A 16,073-nucleotide genomic window follows, 5' to 3' on the forward strand; every position below is an offset into this window, starting at 1 on the left:
TAAAGCTATTTTTGAATGCCATTTTGACAAATTGTTAGTGTTTATGATTTCTTGGGTTAAACTATTACATTTTTTGTCAGAAATTTTATAAATATGCAATTTATTAATATATTCACGTTTACTTAATTGAACTTAAAGTCTTTAAAGGGTGATACGGTCAAAATTTGGTCAAGGGAAAACGCGTGTAAATCGGTGAAATCGTTTATTTAAAAAATCCAATTAAATTTCTTTTTCAAGTTTAATTAGGCCTTACGCTTAACCCCTGCCATCAGATTTTGTACAGCCACCTTGTCCACCTTCTTCGCAGCAGAAAGCCAGTTTGCCTTGAACTGCTGCTCGTCCTTAGCAGTTTTTTTTTGGTCTTCTCTAGGTTTCGCTTGACAATAGCCCAGTATTTCTCAATTGGGCGGAGCTCTGGCGTGTTGGGAGGGTTCTTGTCCTTGGGAACCACCTGCACGTTGTTGGCTCCGTACCACTCCATGGCTTTTTTACCGTAATGGCAAGATGCCAAATCCGGCCAAAACAGTACGGAACAACCGTGTTTCTTCAGGAAAGGCAGCAGACGTTTATTCAAACACTCTTTCACGTAAATTTCTTGGTTGACAGTCCCGAAAGCTATGAAAATGCTGCTTCTCAAGCCACAAATATCTGCTACCTTTCCCCTTCCTTTTGCCGTATAAAACTCCTGTCCCGGAAGCTGCTTGTAGTCGGCTTTGACGTAGGTTTCGTCGTCCATTACCACGCAGTCAAACTTCGTCAGCATCGTCGTGTACAGCCTCCGGGATCGCGCTTTGGCCGTCGTATTTTGTTTATCATCGCGATTTGGAGTCACTATCTTCTTGTAAGTCGATAGTCCGGCTCGTTTTTTGACTCGATGCACGGTTGTAGACGATGCACCCAGCTTATTTGCGGCATTTCGGAGAGAGAGGCTAGGGTTTCGCTTGAAACTACCGGCAACTCTCTTTGTCGTCTCAGCGGCTTCCGGTTTTCGATTTTTCCCCAATCCAGACTTCCTGGCTGTCGACAAACGTTCCCCAAACACTTTAATTACATTTGTAACGGTTGATTTGGCAACTTTTAGCGATTTTTCCAGCATTGCGTGCGAGTAGCTTGGATTTTCGCGATGCTCGTGCAAAATTTTGATACGCTGCTCTTCTTCCTTGGACGGCATTTTGACAACTGAAGAGTGAATTCCAAAATCAAAATAGGAGCAACATTCTACACAAACACACCTTCCAAATGAGGGGTGTTCGTTCAGGTTTTTTAAATGCAAAGTTGAAAGAAATACGTCAAGTTGATATTGACCAAATTTTGACCGTATCACCCTTTATGATAAACAGAATTTTACCCGGGCAATATCCGGGTTAATACGGGGTATTATTATAATTTTTCATTTTCCAATCCTTATTAATGAAATTTCTGTTGGTTTATAAATTCCTTCTTTCCCTCTCTTTTTTAAATAAAAATCTGTAAAAAAAAACTGTAGAAGGTGGACCAATCGACAATACTGAGTGACTATGTGACCCATTCCAGCGTGACGTCACAACGTTTGCAAAACAATTTTTTGGTATATTGTATGTAAGTTTTAGAGGTCATATCGCACATTGTTAAAAATTGTACATTATAAGGTCAAAATTTAATTCTCTACAATTTGAAACCAAAAGTATTTGTATAGAATAAATAGTTAACAAAATAGAGGCAAAAGGAATCGTGACGTCACAACGCGCCTCTTTTCCCACTTTTTAGTTTTTTTTACAACGCCGCAATTTTCTGCTCTTCTATTTGATCAAATTTTATGAAAATTTCAGGAAAGTATCGATTTATTACAACCAACAAATAGCTGTTTTTGATTTTTTTAAATTTTGATTTCAATTTATTTTAGAGCGATTCAGTTTCGTGACGTCACAACGCACCATTTTTTTAAAGCAGGGTTTTGCAAAGCGCCCGGTCACGAAATTTGATGGTTAGCTACATGAAATAAATCAAAGTATAATCTTAAAATGAATGCTTGATTTACTTAAAATGCTCAAAAACGTAATAAATAATGTGATTTGGTGATGAAATCGATCCATTTATTCCCAAAAACTAAAAGGAATTTAATCTCAAAGGCCCATATAAGCAGATAAGGTTTGCAACACTGCTCACATCAATTTTATTCGAAGTTTTTTTATGTTATCATGTGAATATTATTTAGGATAAAACTAAAACTAGGAAATATTTATTCGTAAAAGCGTTGAAATGTGTTTCTGAATCTTTTTAATCTTTAATTGCAAAGGAAAGGAAAAATAAATGATAATTTCAAAGCCTTCGATCTTTCCAAAGATAGTTAATCGACACTAGAGTGCCTAAATCAGCCATCTAATGAAAATCTTATAAGTTGCAACCTAAAATAGATCCTAGGCCTTACACAAAGTCCAGTGCCAAATTTGGGGATTGGCCCACGGAAATAGAGGGCACAATGAGCCTAAAATTTGTATGGAATTATGAGAAATTGGGTTTGGAAGGACATTAAAACCAAGTTATGCACCAATTTCTGAAGTCCCTATCGGCTGATTTGTTTTAATTATAGTCATTCACAAAACTTTCATTATGACAAATAGTTTATCTCAAGATCCCATTTCGACAATGGTTTAGTTAAAAAGGTTTTTGAGTTTCAAAAATTAGCTTCTGATGGGTCGAATACAAAAAATACATGAATGATCGTTAATCAACGCTAATTTTGAATGTTATAGCTGTTTTATGATAACTCTAATCAAAACGCGTTCCTCAGATGAAATATTGTCATAATCAAAGTTTTAAAATACTCAAATTAAAAAAAAAATTTGTTGATAAAGACCTAAATTATTGACGAGAAATTGTTTTTTTTTTATCATGCCGAACAAAATCTACATAATTCCATACAAACTTCAGGTGCGTTGCGCAACCTCTTTCCTTAGAATAGTCTGACCCAAATTTTGCATAAGACCTTGTGTTAGTAAATATTTGAATTTATTAAATTTTGTAATTCAGTTCAAAGTCTCTTTTGTGAGATTTTATGTGAACACGGGGTTCGATTTAGATTTTCTAGTAACATTCTTTGAGGTGGAAATTTCAATAAAAGAAGTTTTCTATTAGAATAATTTAATTTATTTTATTAAACAATTTTCTATGAAAATCTTATGAATTTTTTAATAAAAAAGTTAATCTATTAAGTTTACCAGTTTACCAGATTCGTTTTAATCTCATTACATTTATTTCATGGTACTTATTTTGTTTGAACATAGTGCCAGAAAGAATTAGAAAATACTAGCGGTGTTTTTCATTCTAACATAGATATATGAAGAACTTGATCTTTAACAAGATTTTTATTCAAATCACAGATAAATATCTGCTTTATGATTCACAAATATTCTTTTACAAAATCGATGAGGATTTCATTTGTTTCATAGTTTGTTTATTTTTGAATCAAGCGTTTTTAAGCGATGTTTTATATGTTTTATTAGAAATGTTTAAAAACAAATAAGTTAATGCAAAAAAAAATAGTTTCTTTAAAAACTTGATAATAGAATTCGTTTATTGAAACACATTGTTGTGTTGAACTTGTATTGAAGAAATACTATCATAGTGTTGAAGTAAAAAGTCTTGAACGTTTTCGAAAAAAAGTAAATAAATTTTCGTGACGTCACAACGCATTCTTTACCCGGGTGCAACTCACAACCTGCTAAACCGATTTTCAATCTAAAAATTGCATTAAATTCCACTCGAAAAAATTGAAGAGACCTCCAATTTTCGACAGTATGTGGAATTTCAGTAAATCATAAATTTAAAGACAGTAGAATTTTCGTGACGTCACAACGCTTAAAAATAGATACATTTATCAACGATTCTAGAGCGTAAATTTGCAGTGACTGTTATTTATCTTATATCATGCTTAAAAGATGGCTTTCCTACCATCATTTTGCAGTAATTTGTTTTGACATAGCTACATTTTTGACAAAGTTATGTTATAAATAAAGAATATTTGCAAAAATCAATTTAATTTCATACTAAAATTTTAAAATTTCAACGTTAACATACTCAATTCTAAAAAAGGTAGCTAAAAATCTTTTAATGGAAAATGACACTCAAGAAATAACTTTTCTAACGCTATGTAATTTATATTTGGATAATGAAAAATAAAAATCGGTTCTCCAGTTGAGGGGTGCTTGGAATGGGTCATGTATATTTTATCTTCTACTGAAGTGAATATTCTTAATTTAGCATATTATTTTACAAATGATCATTCTCGATTTTTTTTATCATAAAAACAATCTCATAGTTTAGTTGCTAATATCATTGAATGATTCTCTTAACATGAACATTTCTATGTTTTGAATCTTACCATTTTGCAGATTCAATTAATTGGAATTGTTTTTCTGAATTTTGAGAACTCCAGGATCTTTGTTTAAGATCTTAAATTATTTTGGATTCCTTTTCTCACTTTTTTCAAGGATAACTGGTTCTGTGTTTTATACATTTAATCTCTATTCTAATTTTTATTTCAATCGATGATTTTTGCACTTATACCCCTTGAGCTTTGAGGGCATCCAATTAAATTTTTGTCTCATTTAGAATAACAATTTGATAACCATTTTTTTTTTATCTGATGAGAATCGTATTCATAAACATCTCATCAAAACGTTTTTTTTTTTTTGTGTTTCTTAGATATTAAATCAAAAAACACATTTCATGCGATTCTTGCTCTAGCTCTGATTGTAACTTTGAATCTTTTTTTTAAAATTTAACTTGTATTTTGTTTCTCGAAATTTGATTTGAAATTATGATTTGCATTTGAGTGAGACACTGAGTTGTGGTTCTGAATATAACCTTATTTTAAGTTTTTAATTCTTAAACTCTTACATCTGTATCTTCATGGAATTTGAATAAACTTATTTTGTTAAATTTTCTGAATTTTGTATTCTATGTTTCAAATCATAATGATACTTCCCAATTGTCATTAGGTAAATATTTCTTTATGAAGCACAAATCAGACGATCAATGATGAAATGAAAAACATTTAAAATATCTATCCAGTCATTTTTCTAAATCAGAGAATTTTAGTGATAAGGGTATTTAAAAAAAGTGGGAATTAAATTTTGCATTTTCCAGCTCAAATCAGAACTTTCATTTTTTTTAATTTTATAAACTTTTCTGCAATGTTTGCACGTGATTAAATAACAATTTTCATTTGAAGATACCAGGGGTGGCCAGCGAACCGGGGAAAACGAGAAAACCGGGAATGGAAAATGGGACTGGGAAAACCGGGAAAAAATCGGGAATTTCATATCAAAACCGGTAAAAATTTGTATGGATTATTTTTTCAGTGAATAAACCTGTTAAGTTCTAAATTTAATTAATATTATAAATTTTTCTTTCAAAAGTGATATAAAATCGGTACCTAAATGCCATGGAGAAAATGTGGCAAAAGTCGAAAATTTCTTTAAAAATCTAAATTTTTACCTTTTAGTACTCTGACGTGTTCGAGTATCAAATATATTGAGATTTTTTTCTGAGATTTTACTTTTTTTCGATATTTATAAATTTACAAATTTTTGACAAGCGTCAAAAGCGCGAAGAACTTATCTCTCATATGTTTGAAAAAAAAAAATGTTTTTCACAGATAAATTCAATTTTTGACCTTCCGAGAGTCGGGAATTCAAAAGATGATGCGGGGAAAAATGCGATAATACAAAAAAAAATCAAATTGAGTGGCCATCGTGTTTCATGGTTCATTGATAAAATGTACAAAAAGTAGAACGAGATACCAAATATTTGTGTGATTATACCTTTTATACAAAATAAATAAATAAATAAATAAATAAATAAGTAAATAAATAAGTAAATAAATAAGTAAATAAATGAGAATAACAATCAGGATCGACCAGTTAAAATTCGAATCATGAATTCAAATTTAAAGTTGTTAAGTTTTGATTTACAGATCCGTGATTCACCCGAAATTCATCGTCGATGATTATATTGCAAATTTCAGAATTCAAAAACCAGAGCTCAATATTCAAATTCTGTGTGCGATGAAGTAATTGTAATTGAAACATCAACGTTTAAATTCAATCGAAAAAGTGTTGACGAAATTATCAAAAAAAAAATCAGAGAGATTTACAATTTTTTAGATGTTTGTGCACTTAAATTCAACTTTGCACTGGATTTTGAGTATATTGAGTAAATTTTCTGGCTTTACTTTTAGTTTTATATTTATTATATTTATTTATTTATTAATTATAATTGTGTAAAGTATTGCAGCGCTAATGTAATTACACCACTAGATTCGGTATGAAATTACCTTTTTGGTGAAGTTAAAATTATTACGGAATGTTTGCGTATATACTTAAAATCCAGAGCAATTTCGAATTAAAGTCTTAAAAATCAGAGAAATTGCAAAGTGACAAAAGGTTTAAAAATTCTGTGTTTCGTATTTTGAAAATATAAAAATTAAAAAATTGACCAAATTACGTCAACTTTTCAATCCTATTTTCAAAATTTATCTGGTGTGACTTAAACAATGTTGACGATTCGTTGATTCAAAAGTAAGGTTTTGACACAACTTTTTTAAAAAAATCTATGGTCATGATCTTAAAAAAATTCAAAACTTTATATTCTAACTTCAGGTTTCTTGGTACTAGTGAAACTTTTATTGAGCATTCCGTAGCTGATCTACAGTCTTCTGTTTTTTTCGGATATTTTTTCTTAAACTTTGAACTGATGAACTTGAAAACTGATGTGTTGTTGTAGGTGAATATTGTCTGAGAAACATAATTTAGTTACGTTACGAGATTTCCAAAACTAGAAATTTTGTAAAAATTTGCTGAGAAACAAAAAAAGATGTATTGGTTTTGGTCAGGAGCATCAAATTGACACTCCAAGAACTGTAACGGGTAAAAATTTCAGGACGGATGAGCTTAAATAATTTAAATTTAAAAAACATTTTTTAGGATAACTTTCATCACTATTATCAATTGCCGCAGCCCGTAACATAGAGGGTAGCCTTCAAATCTTCTAAGCCAATGGTCATGAGATCGAATCCTGGTCACGGCATACATAGCACAATATCTGTGGGTTGGTTTTAGCATTTGTAAGATGCTAGCCATCATATCCTCGAAAGATGTACGCTGAGAGTCAAGTAAAAAAAGTAACTCTTCGAGGAAGCATCAAGTTTCATCGAAATCCAGTGTGTTTTCGTTTGTTTAAAAAAAGTCTCAAGTTTTAACTTATTTTCTATCCTCAAACCACACGTAAGCTTAAGGGTCTTGCCTATATCACCCTAGGTATGTTTTTGTATGACGGCAATGTGCGATTTTTTTTATATTGATTTCTTAAAAAATGATAAGTTTAGATTGGCGAAAGCCTACGGAAAATATGTACAACAGCACGAAAAATGCCTGTTCAAGAATGTCAGCTGTCCTATTCACTTGCAATTCATAAGATCAATTTCGATTATTGATTGTTGGTGTCGAAATATCGACTTCATAGACAAACTTCCGGTTCGACTGATAAGCTAACAATAAAAATTGACAGTTTGCATGATTTTCTCAACGACCTCTGATAAGGCGCTGCATGAATCAATTTGGTATATTAAATTTTGGCTGGAGTTATCTCTTTTCGATTTATGTTTTGATTTTTTGTGTTGACTTGCAAAATTTAAGTTGAAAATAGAGACTAAATGAACTGTCACGAAGCAAGTATGCAAATCGAAACCTAATTGTTTTCAGATGACCTTTTCAAGCGACTGCCATCAGCAGGGTTGTGTTCTTAAATGTAATTCACAAGCAGTTATTTCTTTTCAAAAAACTTGTTCTCTAACGATTGTACATCACTCGTTAAGCACCGTTGTTAAAGTTCAAGTTGAACAGTAATTAAAGCAAACACTCAATCACTAGTATTGAATGGATGAGCCGGCAATAACTTGCTACTATCGGACTGATAGGAAAACTACATCAACCTCCACAAATAGAGAACCTTGGCTTATCCTACACATTCTACGTGGTATTACGAGAAAATATTTTCGGATAACCCGAGTCGTTTATAATTGGACCAAAGTTAATTCAATTATCACCCACGAACCAAAATTGACCATCTGCGTGTGGGAGTTGAGTTGTTCCACATATAGTCGACATGCAATAATAAAAAATCAATGTCCGTCCCGATAATCATTGCTCTGGTATACCTTTTCAAAAGTTAAGTTGATTCAAGTTAATTTTAGATGTGGAAAATTTGGCTATTGAATAATTTTTAGTGTTTTTTGAGGGCACATCAAAACAAACGAAACGAAAGTTGATACTAGAATTTATTAAAACCGTACCACCATGATATCAATCGGTCGTTTGTCCGGGGAGTGTCGTTGATGGCCCCACCTGGACCTGAACATTCTCGGTCATTCCGTGCTACCCGTAACGGATAACCATGGCCGCCAAGCACAAATGAAACGGAACGTAAATTGGATCGGCCAGGCTCGTGCCACAATGACAGCGCAATGTCTCTTATCTTTCTTCTACCGTACACGCCAGCCAGCCAGACAGCCAGCATGAAATTCTTTTATTATACACATTCTCTTTCTCTCATATTCACGTGGTAATTCGGGATATTTTTAGATGCAGTTGAACACGTGTTCCTTTTTTTCTCATTTTTTCGAGTTAAAAGATTGGTAAACATCCGTATAATATGAGCCTTTACCTGGTCGTTGTACATTAAAATATATGACTCTATGCTTGAATGCAATATAATAAGCCGAAAGCTTCGAACGAGACATTCGAACAAGCACTTTCCGCAGGTTTCTTGGAAGCAAATATCATAAAAAAGATGTCATTTAACTTTGACTTTCATAAGAGTCAACAACGTTGAATGTTGAATGGTTTCCAAGAATACGTTAAAGAATAAGTACCCCATGCATTTCAGAGAATAAACTACGTGTGTATCTCTAAAATGATCACGATTTTCAATCACATTCGGCACTTTTATTTTAATCTAATCAGTCGTTCGTTTGGTGTACTTGTACTGACTTATTATTATTTAAACGGCGCCACCGGTAATCGCGGGAAACGTGTAACCGGAATTCCTAAAAAGGTCTTAATATGTACAATTGAGCCTCTGTTTCAAAAAGACAGTAAAGAAAATAATGACAAAAATGATCAAAATGTCAAAAATTATTAAAAAAAACCAAAAAAAGACAAAGGACCAAAAATTATAAATTTTTTGAAAAAATACAAAAAGAAAAAAAATTATAAACTGTGACAAATATGACTAGATTGACAGAAACTACTAAAACTACAGTAATGAAGTAATAAAAAAAGACAAAAATTTAAAAAAAATACAAAAATTACCAAAAAGACAAAAACAGCAAAAATTACAGAATCTAAAAACATGCATAAAATACAAAAAGGACTACATTATAAAAATGGTCAAAGTGAAAAAAAATTGTAGGCAGGGCCGTAAGAAGAACCGCCTCATGCGGGGGGCATGAAAAGTAAAATTCAATTCCCCTCCATGGGACTTTGGAGACTTATTTTTTTACTGAATATCATAATTTTGCTTAATCAATTCATGAATAATACAAAATACTTTTTTTTTCTACTATTTCAATATTCAATTTTAAGTTCTTTTACATTAACAGTTTTTCGCATAAAATAGAAACCCTTTAGTAACAAATAGAAATCTTTGAAATAGCAAAAATAAACTGGTAAACCAAGCTTATTTAGTTGATTTAAACATAACCCTTTAAAATAAATCAAATTTTCAAAACTACAAGTTATACCTAGATTAAAATTTTGTGGTTCAAATCTGGTTCTTGTAAACTCATTCCAAGTTTTAGATTTTAGTTTGAAATTTGACTCTTGAAAAAACTGCAACACAAAAAATATAGAATTCCGTGCAATTTGTTTTACAGGAAGGTTACAGAAAATATTTTCCATCGAAAATGAATTCCATGATTAAAATCCTGTGGATGATTTAAAAAAAAATGACATTTTTTCTTAACAACAGACAAAACAAACTCAAATTTTACTTCAAATTTGTTATTTTTAGCTGAATTATGTATTCAAAATGACTTGTTGAAGACATTGAAATTTTGAAATCAAACTAACAATCACAATTATAAGTATTCGATCTCTTGCAATATAAATTCCTCAACGAAAAAGTCATCTTGATAGTTTCATCTTGATTGTGAAACTCATTTAAGAGTGGAATTTGAATTTGAATTTTGAATATTCATTCTAAATCTTAATTCTGAACCTGAACTTAGAATTTGATTTATAGATTTGTTTTCGGATTTCAATGTGATTTCTGCGAATTGACTTTTGTTTAAGACTCTCAACCATGATCCTATAATTTAAATTCAGATGTTTTGAGTTTCAATCCTTTTTTATTATTAATTATAACTTTTCGTACGACTTGCCAATCTTATATATAAAAATGGAGGCGCTATCTTTGTGATAACATCACGTATGAACGGGCGGTCGGAATGAAGTGAAACTTGGTATCCGAGGGTTTTTGGGGCCAGAGATGGTTTGTATAATAGTTTCAAGAATCTCACTATTTATAGAAGGGGGGCTCCCATACAAAATCAAATTGAAACGGGACATAACTTGAACAATTTAAATGCGATTTTCATAAAAATTGGTTCACGAGATCGAAAAGACACAAGAAGTTGATTCATTATGCAGACTGCAATTGCTCGCTTTTAAAACGTGGGGCTCCCTTAAAAAAATGTGAAAAAATTTGAAAAAAGTATATACAACCCATACAATTCACATGGGATATTCATGAAATTGTGTACACATGCATGTTTTGATGTGGAAAAACAATCTATTTTACTAAATAACACATCCTACCTTTATAACCAGAGGCTCCCATACAAAATCAACGTGAGTTATAACATAACTTAAACAATTGCCAAGCGATTTTGCTTAAACGAGCCAGGCAGCTCGTAACAGTAAAATATGATTTATTGTAATAAATAACGCTTTCTCCATAAACCCCCCCCCCCCCCCTCCCCCATTTTTGAACTAAAGGTGAGAGGAGGGGAGAGAAGTTTCATATAAATCTTATATGTGAAAATGAAGACGCTTCCTTCATATGAACGAGCGGTCAGAATTACATGAAATTTGGTTTATATTATAGTTTTAAGACTATCCGACTTTAGTGGGAAGGAGCTCTCATATCAAATCATTATCAAACATGACACATCTCGAGCAATTTTCATGTAATCTTATATATAAAAATGGAGGCATTTTCTTTGTAACAAGTTGTTACAAAGAAAATGCCTCCATTTTTATATATAAGATTACATGAAAATTGCTCGAGATGTGTCATGTTTGATAATGATTTGATATGAGAGCTCCTTCCCACTAAAGTCGGATAGTCTTAAAACTATAATATAAACCAAATTTCATGTAATTCTGACCGCTCGTTCATATGAAGGAAGCGTCTTCATTTTCACATATGAAAAACCTCTGACCCAAAAAACCCTCAGATACCAAATTTCACTTCATTCCGACCGACCATTCATACGTGATGTTGTTACTAACAACATCACGTATGAATGGTCGGTCGGAATGAAGTGAAATTTGGTATCTGAGGGTTTTTTGGGTCAGAGATGGTTTGTATAATAGTTTCAAGAATCTCACTTTTTATGAAAGGGGGGCCCCCATACAAAGTTATCTCTTCCCATCTTATATATAAAAATAGAGGCATTTTCTTTGTAACAACATCACGTATGAATAGTCGGTCGGAATGAAGTGAAATTTGGTATCCGGGGGTTTTTTTTGGTCAGAGATGGTTTGTATAATAGTTTCAAGAATCTCACTTTTTATGAAAGGGGAGTCCCCATACAAAGTTATCTCTTTCCATCTTATATATAAAAATGGAGGCATTTTCTTTGTAACAACATCACGTATGAATAGACGGTCGGAATGAAGTGAAATTTGGTATCCGAGGATTTTTTGGGTCTGAGATGGTTTGTATAATAGTTTCAAGGATCTCACTTTTTATGGAAGGTGGTCCCAATATAAATTCAACATTATTTGTTGCGATTTCCATAAGAATGCAGTTAAGGACGTGTAGATGAAATTAAACATTTATTGCTATTTATACTTTAGAAGGTAAAACGAAGTTTACCGGGTCAGCTAGTTTAAAATAAAATGTGAATAAAATAAATGAAACGATGAATCTGATTCTAAGTTTTCAATTCTGGATCGCCATTTTGAAGTTTCATAATGTTTGGATTTTGCAATAGAACTCATTTTTTTTTAAATAGAATTTGAAGGAAACGAAAGAACGAATAAAAATCAAACAAAACCCAGGATGGTTTCTTTCTTTTTATATATTTGGAAAAGTATTATCTAAATATCGAAAACGCATATGAGTTTCGAAAATCATGTATCCAATTCTGAATGAAATGCAAAACTAAATTCGAGCGATTATAAAACAGCTCTCCATTTATATTTTTCAATGATGATTCGAACCGAAAAACAAGAATCCCAAAGATACAGAATCCGAAATATGAAAACAGAAAACAGAGATGATATTAAGATTTTAATACTATGGAACCATAACCTCTGGAATGAGTATAATCTTATTTAAAATTTAATGTTCAGAAACAAATTTCCATCAACAAGCAAGAAAATTTTGAAGAACTGACGCAGGATTCTGAACCGGGGATTAGTTTTCGAGGTTTTGGCATTATCTGTGAGTTAAGATTGTTACTCATAAATAATCTCACCTTCTTCTTCTTCTTCTTCTTTTACCAACATAGCCAAAACGTGTAAGCATCCTGGAAAATGAAAAGACTTGCGTCCTTCATTTTTCTTTTCAACGTTATCTCTGTTACATAAAATATGCATTGCAGAGATAACTACGGCCAGGCCAACCATGTGGTAATGACCGCAAAAGATTCTGGAGCAAGGGGAGGAATAAAGCGTGGAGTTCCCTACCAAACGCTTCATATGGATTACTTAAATACCTACAGCATAATTTGAAAATAGCTACACTAATCTTATGACAACGTGTATTAGGAAATTAACGTTTAATAGAAAGAAAAAGGTTTGATCTCACCAAATAAGTCTTAAAAGTTTTCGACTAGAAAACTTTTCCTCCATTCCGGAGCAGCTGACTTTAAAATTCCTTCCGAACTTCCCCAACCAAGATTCAGCATGCCAAAATAAAGTACGAATAACTCCGGGAACAAGCACCAGTCACTTCATCTATCATTTTCCACTGTTTAATTTTAAAATTTCTAGTTTTATTGTAATTTAATTAAAAAAAATTTATGGACGTAAACAAAAACGCGTGCGATGCCCAAAAGTCATGGCTTACTCTCCCTTACTCATAAATAATCTCACCTAATGTTCAAAATTTGATAACGAATTTAAAATGTTTTGTGTAGAGTAGAATACTTCGCTTGATTGATGGTAAACGTATTTTAAGTTTTTTTTGTCTTAAATAGGATGAACAAAATATTTTTCATAACTCTTCATTTGGCATAAGAAAACTTTACAGATAGGGAAAACGTATTTTAAGTTCTGAATGTGTATAAAAACATAAAAATAAAGGTGGCCCAAGATGCGTGGCAACACACATCTGAGATAATAAAAGTTGCCACGTCACCCCACTCTCTCCTTTTTTTCGTATTCATCTGTCATTATTATTGATTTTTTGTTGTTTTGTTGTTTACATTCTTAATTTTTTCGTGTGAATTTTGTCATTTTTTTACTAAATTGTGTATTTTCTCATTTGAAAGTTTTTAATATATACTACCCGAATGACAAAATCCACTTTTTCAATCACCAACAAAACATTTCGTACACTCATAAATATTTTTGAACAACCCTAAAGAAAAATACATTTTTTTGAAAATCTACAAGTAGAAACTTTGAGTTATTGAAGGAAGCACCCCTTAATCTTAAATTTTGCACAGATTATTTTTTACTACAAAATCTATTGTAACACTTAAAAAAATATTTTTTCCATTGCTTCACAAAACTAGTATTTATTTGAAGCTCCACTCTGTTCTTATTTGTATTCAATATCTTGCATTCTTAGGAAAGGGATGTGACCATAAAATTGTTATTTGTAACTTATTTTAATTTTCATAATTTGTGAGGTATTTGCGTTGGTTTGTGAGGCCTTTTTCTAACACATGCTATTATTGATCTAAAACATACCGATGCGGGGTGTTTTTTTTCTTCATATATTTATCTTCATTAATATTGAAGATATCGATGTAAAATTTTTGAACATGTCAGCTGACTCAAAACTTCATCTATTTTTTTAAATGACTTTTCAAAAATATCTAGATTTAATTATTAAATTCCCGAAAGTTCTGTATGGAAATGTCATACAAACAACACATCATTAAATTTTAGGATGTATGTAGGAATGTACACTACACCCATAGAAATGGTTGCAAAAATTCAAGCAAATCTCTGTGCTGAAAATGCGCTGAAAAGTGTACTATGCCAAAGATGATATGTTTGAAAAAGCACTACTGGCATAAGGAATCGAGCTCCCAAGCAGAATGATTCATGGCCACCACATTCAAGCGAACTTAGAAAAACATTTTATGAGACTTTTATCCCATGGAGAATTCATACCAGAAAAAAGAAAATAAAAAAAACCAAGCAGCAGACCTAGAAATGGAGCAACGGCTGCCGAATGAATTGAAGCAAGGAACCATCAGTGAAATGTTCACAATTCCCTATTTAAATATTTATCCAGAAAGAAAACTATTTCTGCAGGATAAAACCAAATTTGTGTCCAAAATCACTTGAATAAATTAAATTCATAAAAATAAAATAAAATAAATTCAAACACTTGATTTGAACTTTGTGAACATTCTTGATATTGGTTTCATACGTTTCTACCACTCACGCATTTCAATTTTTTATATAAACAAATTGTAAATTGTAGCGTTAATCCTTTGTAAATTTTAGTTTAGATGTAGAATGATTTAATTTTTTTTTGTATAATTTAAAATGAATCTCTTAAAAGGAAATCTCTCTCCATTGAGATTCATAGTTGTAAGTTTGTTAAATTAGTATCGTCACATTTCGTCGCACTAGATTATTAACATTTTGAGTTCTCAGCATGAGTAAAATTTTGTTCGCGTTTTTAGTTTAATATTTCTTTGTTCAATTGCTGCCAGACGTGCTGAGAACAGTAGCGTCCATTACCAGGGGGCTCAATCGAGCTTTTAGGTGTGGGGGAGTGTGGTGGGTCGCTTCAAAAAAAAAAGACGGTTTTGTCAACATTCAATTTAGTAATGATAGATTTTGAAGGAAACTGTGCACAATTTTTTTTCTTTTCCATTGCATCGTTGATTATAAATTTAAAAAATTTTGCGTTTAAAATTACAAGGAACTTAGTTATCAACGAAACAAAGCGTCCCATTTCTAAGTGAACTAAGCTTTACTCACGAGGTACCTACAATTTTTCAGGCTTGGTCTACCGTTTGTAGAAATTTCAAACAAATGATATTATCAGACTAAAAGTTGTGGAAGTTCAAAGTTGAAGTAATAGCGCGTACGCATCTTATTTCTATAGAATTATGAACGGTACTGTAGATTTACATAAGTAATCAAACAAGAGCTTTTACTGTTTCTCTAGCAACGATACTGATATTTCATATAAACTTCAAGGAGGTTTTGTGCCCCGTATCCTATGTCAAGTATCAGTATAATTTTATAAAAGCATATTGTATCAAAAAAGTATACTTACGAAGCCCCCTCTGTGTCGCATGCATCTTGGAACTGAAAAGAAATTAATGAAAAAAATAATTAGAAGAGTTTCAAAAGAGTTGGATTGCCTAACTTATTGATTAATATGCGATTCATAAAAATGTGAACATAACCTCTTAACAGAAATGCCTCTTGACCCATGATTTAGAAATAAAACAACGATATTTTAATTTTCAGGTTGAACGATAAACTGTAAAAAAAATAATTAAAGAGGAAATTACAATTGATATTCAGAATAAGTACTTCCTCTACTACCTCTACTTCTAACAACAGGAGTATAAACTTTATACGTTTTCCTATCAGCGTAAGACGATC

At 31.7% G+C, this 16,073-nt stretch overlaps 2 protein-coding genes across 4 annotated transcripts in view; one reads left to right on the forward strand and one right to left on the reverse strand.

Annotated features, from left to right (window-relative positions):
- LOC129749740 (SH3 and multiple ankyrin repeat domains protein 2) overlaps window positions 1–16,073 on the forward strand; it is a 598,094-nt gene that overhangs the window by 500,546 nt on the left and 81,475 nt on the right. The window lies entirely within an intron of this gene.
- LOC129749744 (tetratricopeptide repeat protein 39B-like) overlaps window positions 1–16,073 on the reverse strand; it is a 40,252-nt gene that overhangs the window by 14,737 nt on the left and 9,442 nt on the right. Inside the window, exon 2 of the mRNA XM_055744810.1 lies at window positions 15,739–15,770. Within this exon, the coding sequence (XP_055600785.1) occupies window positions 15,739–15,770 (32 nt within the window). The remainder of the gene's footprint in view (window positions 1–15,738; window positions 15,771–16,073) is intronic.

This window comes from Uranotaenia lowii, chromosome 2, assembly GCF_029784155.1.
Source record: "Uranotaenia lowii strain MFRU-FL chromosome 2, ASM2978415v1, whole genome shotgun sequence".
In the NCBI taxonomy this organism is placed as follows: domain Eukaryota; kingdom Metazoa; phylum Arthropoda; class Insecta; order Diptera; family Culicidae; genus Uranotaenia; species Uranotaenia lowii.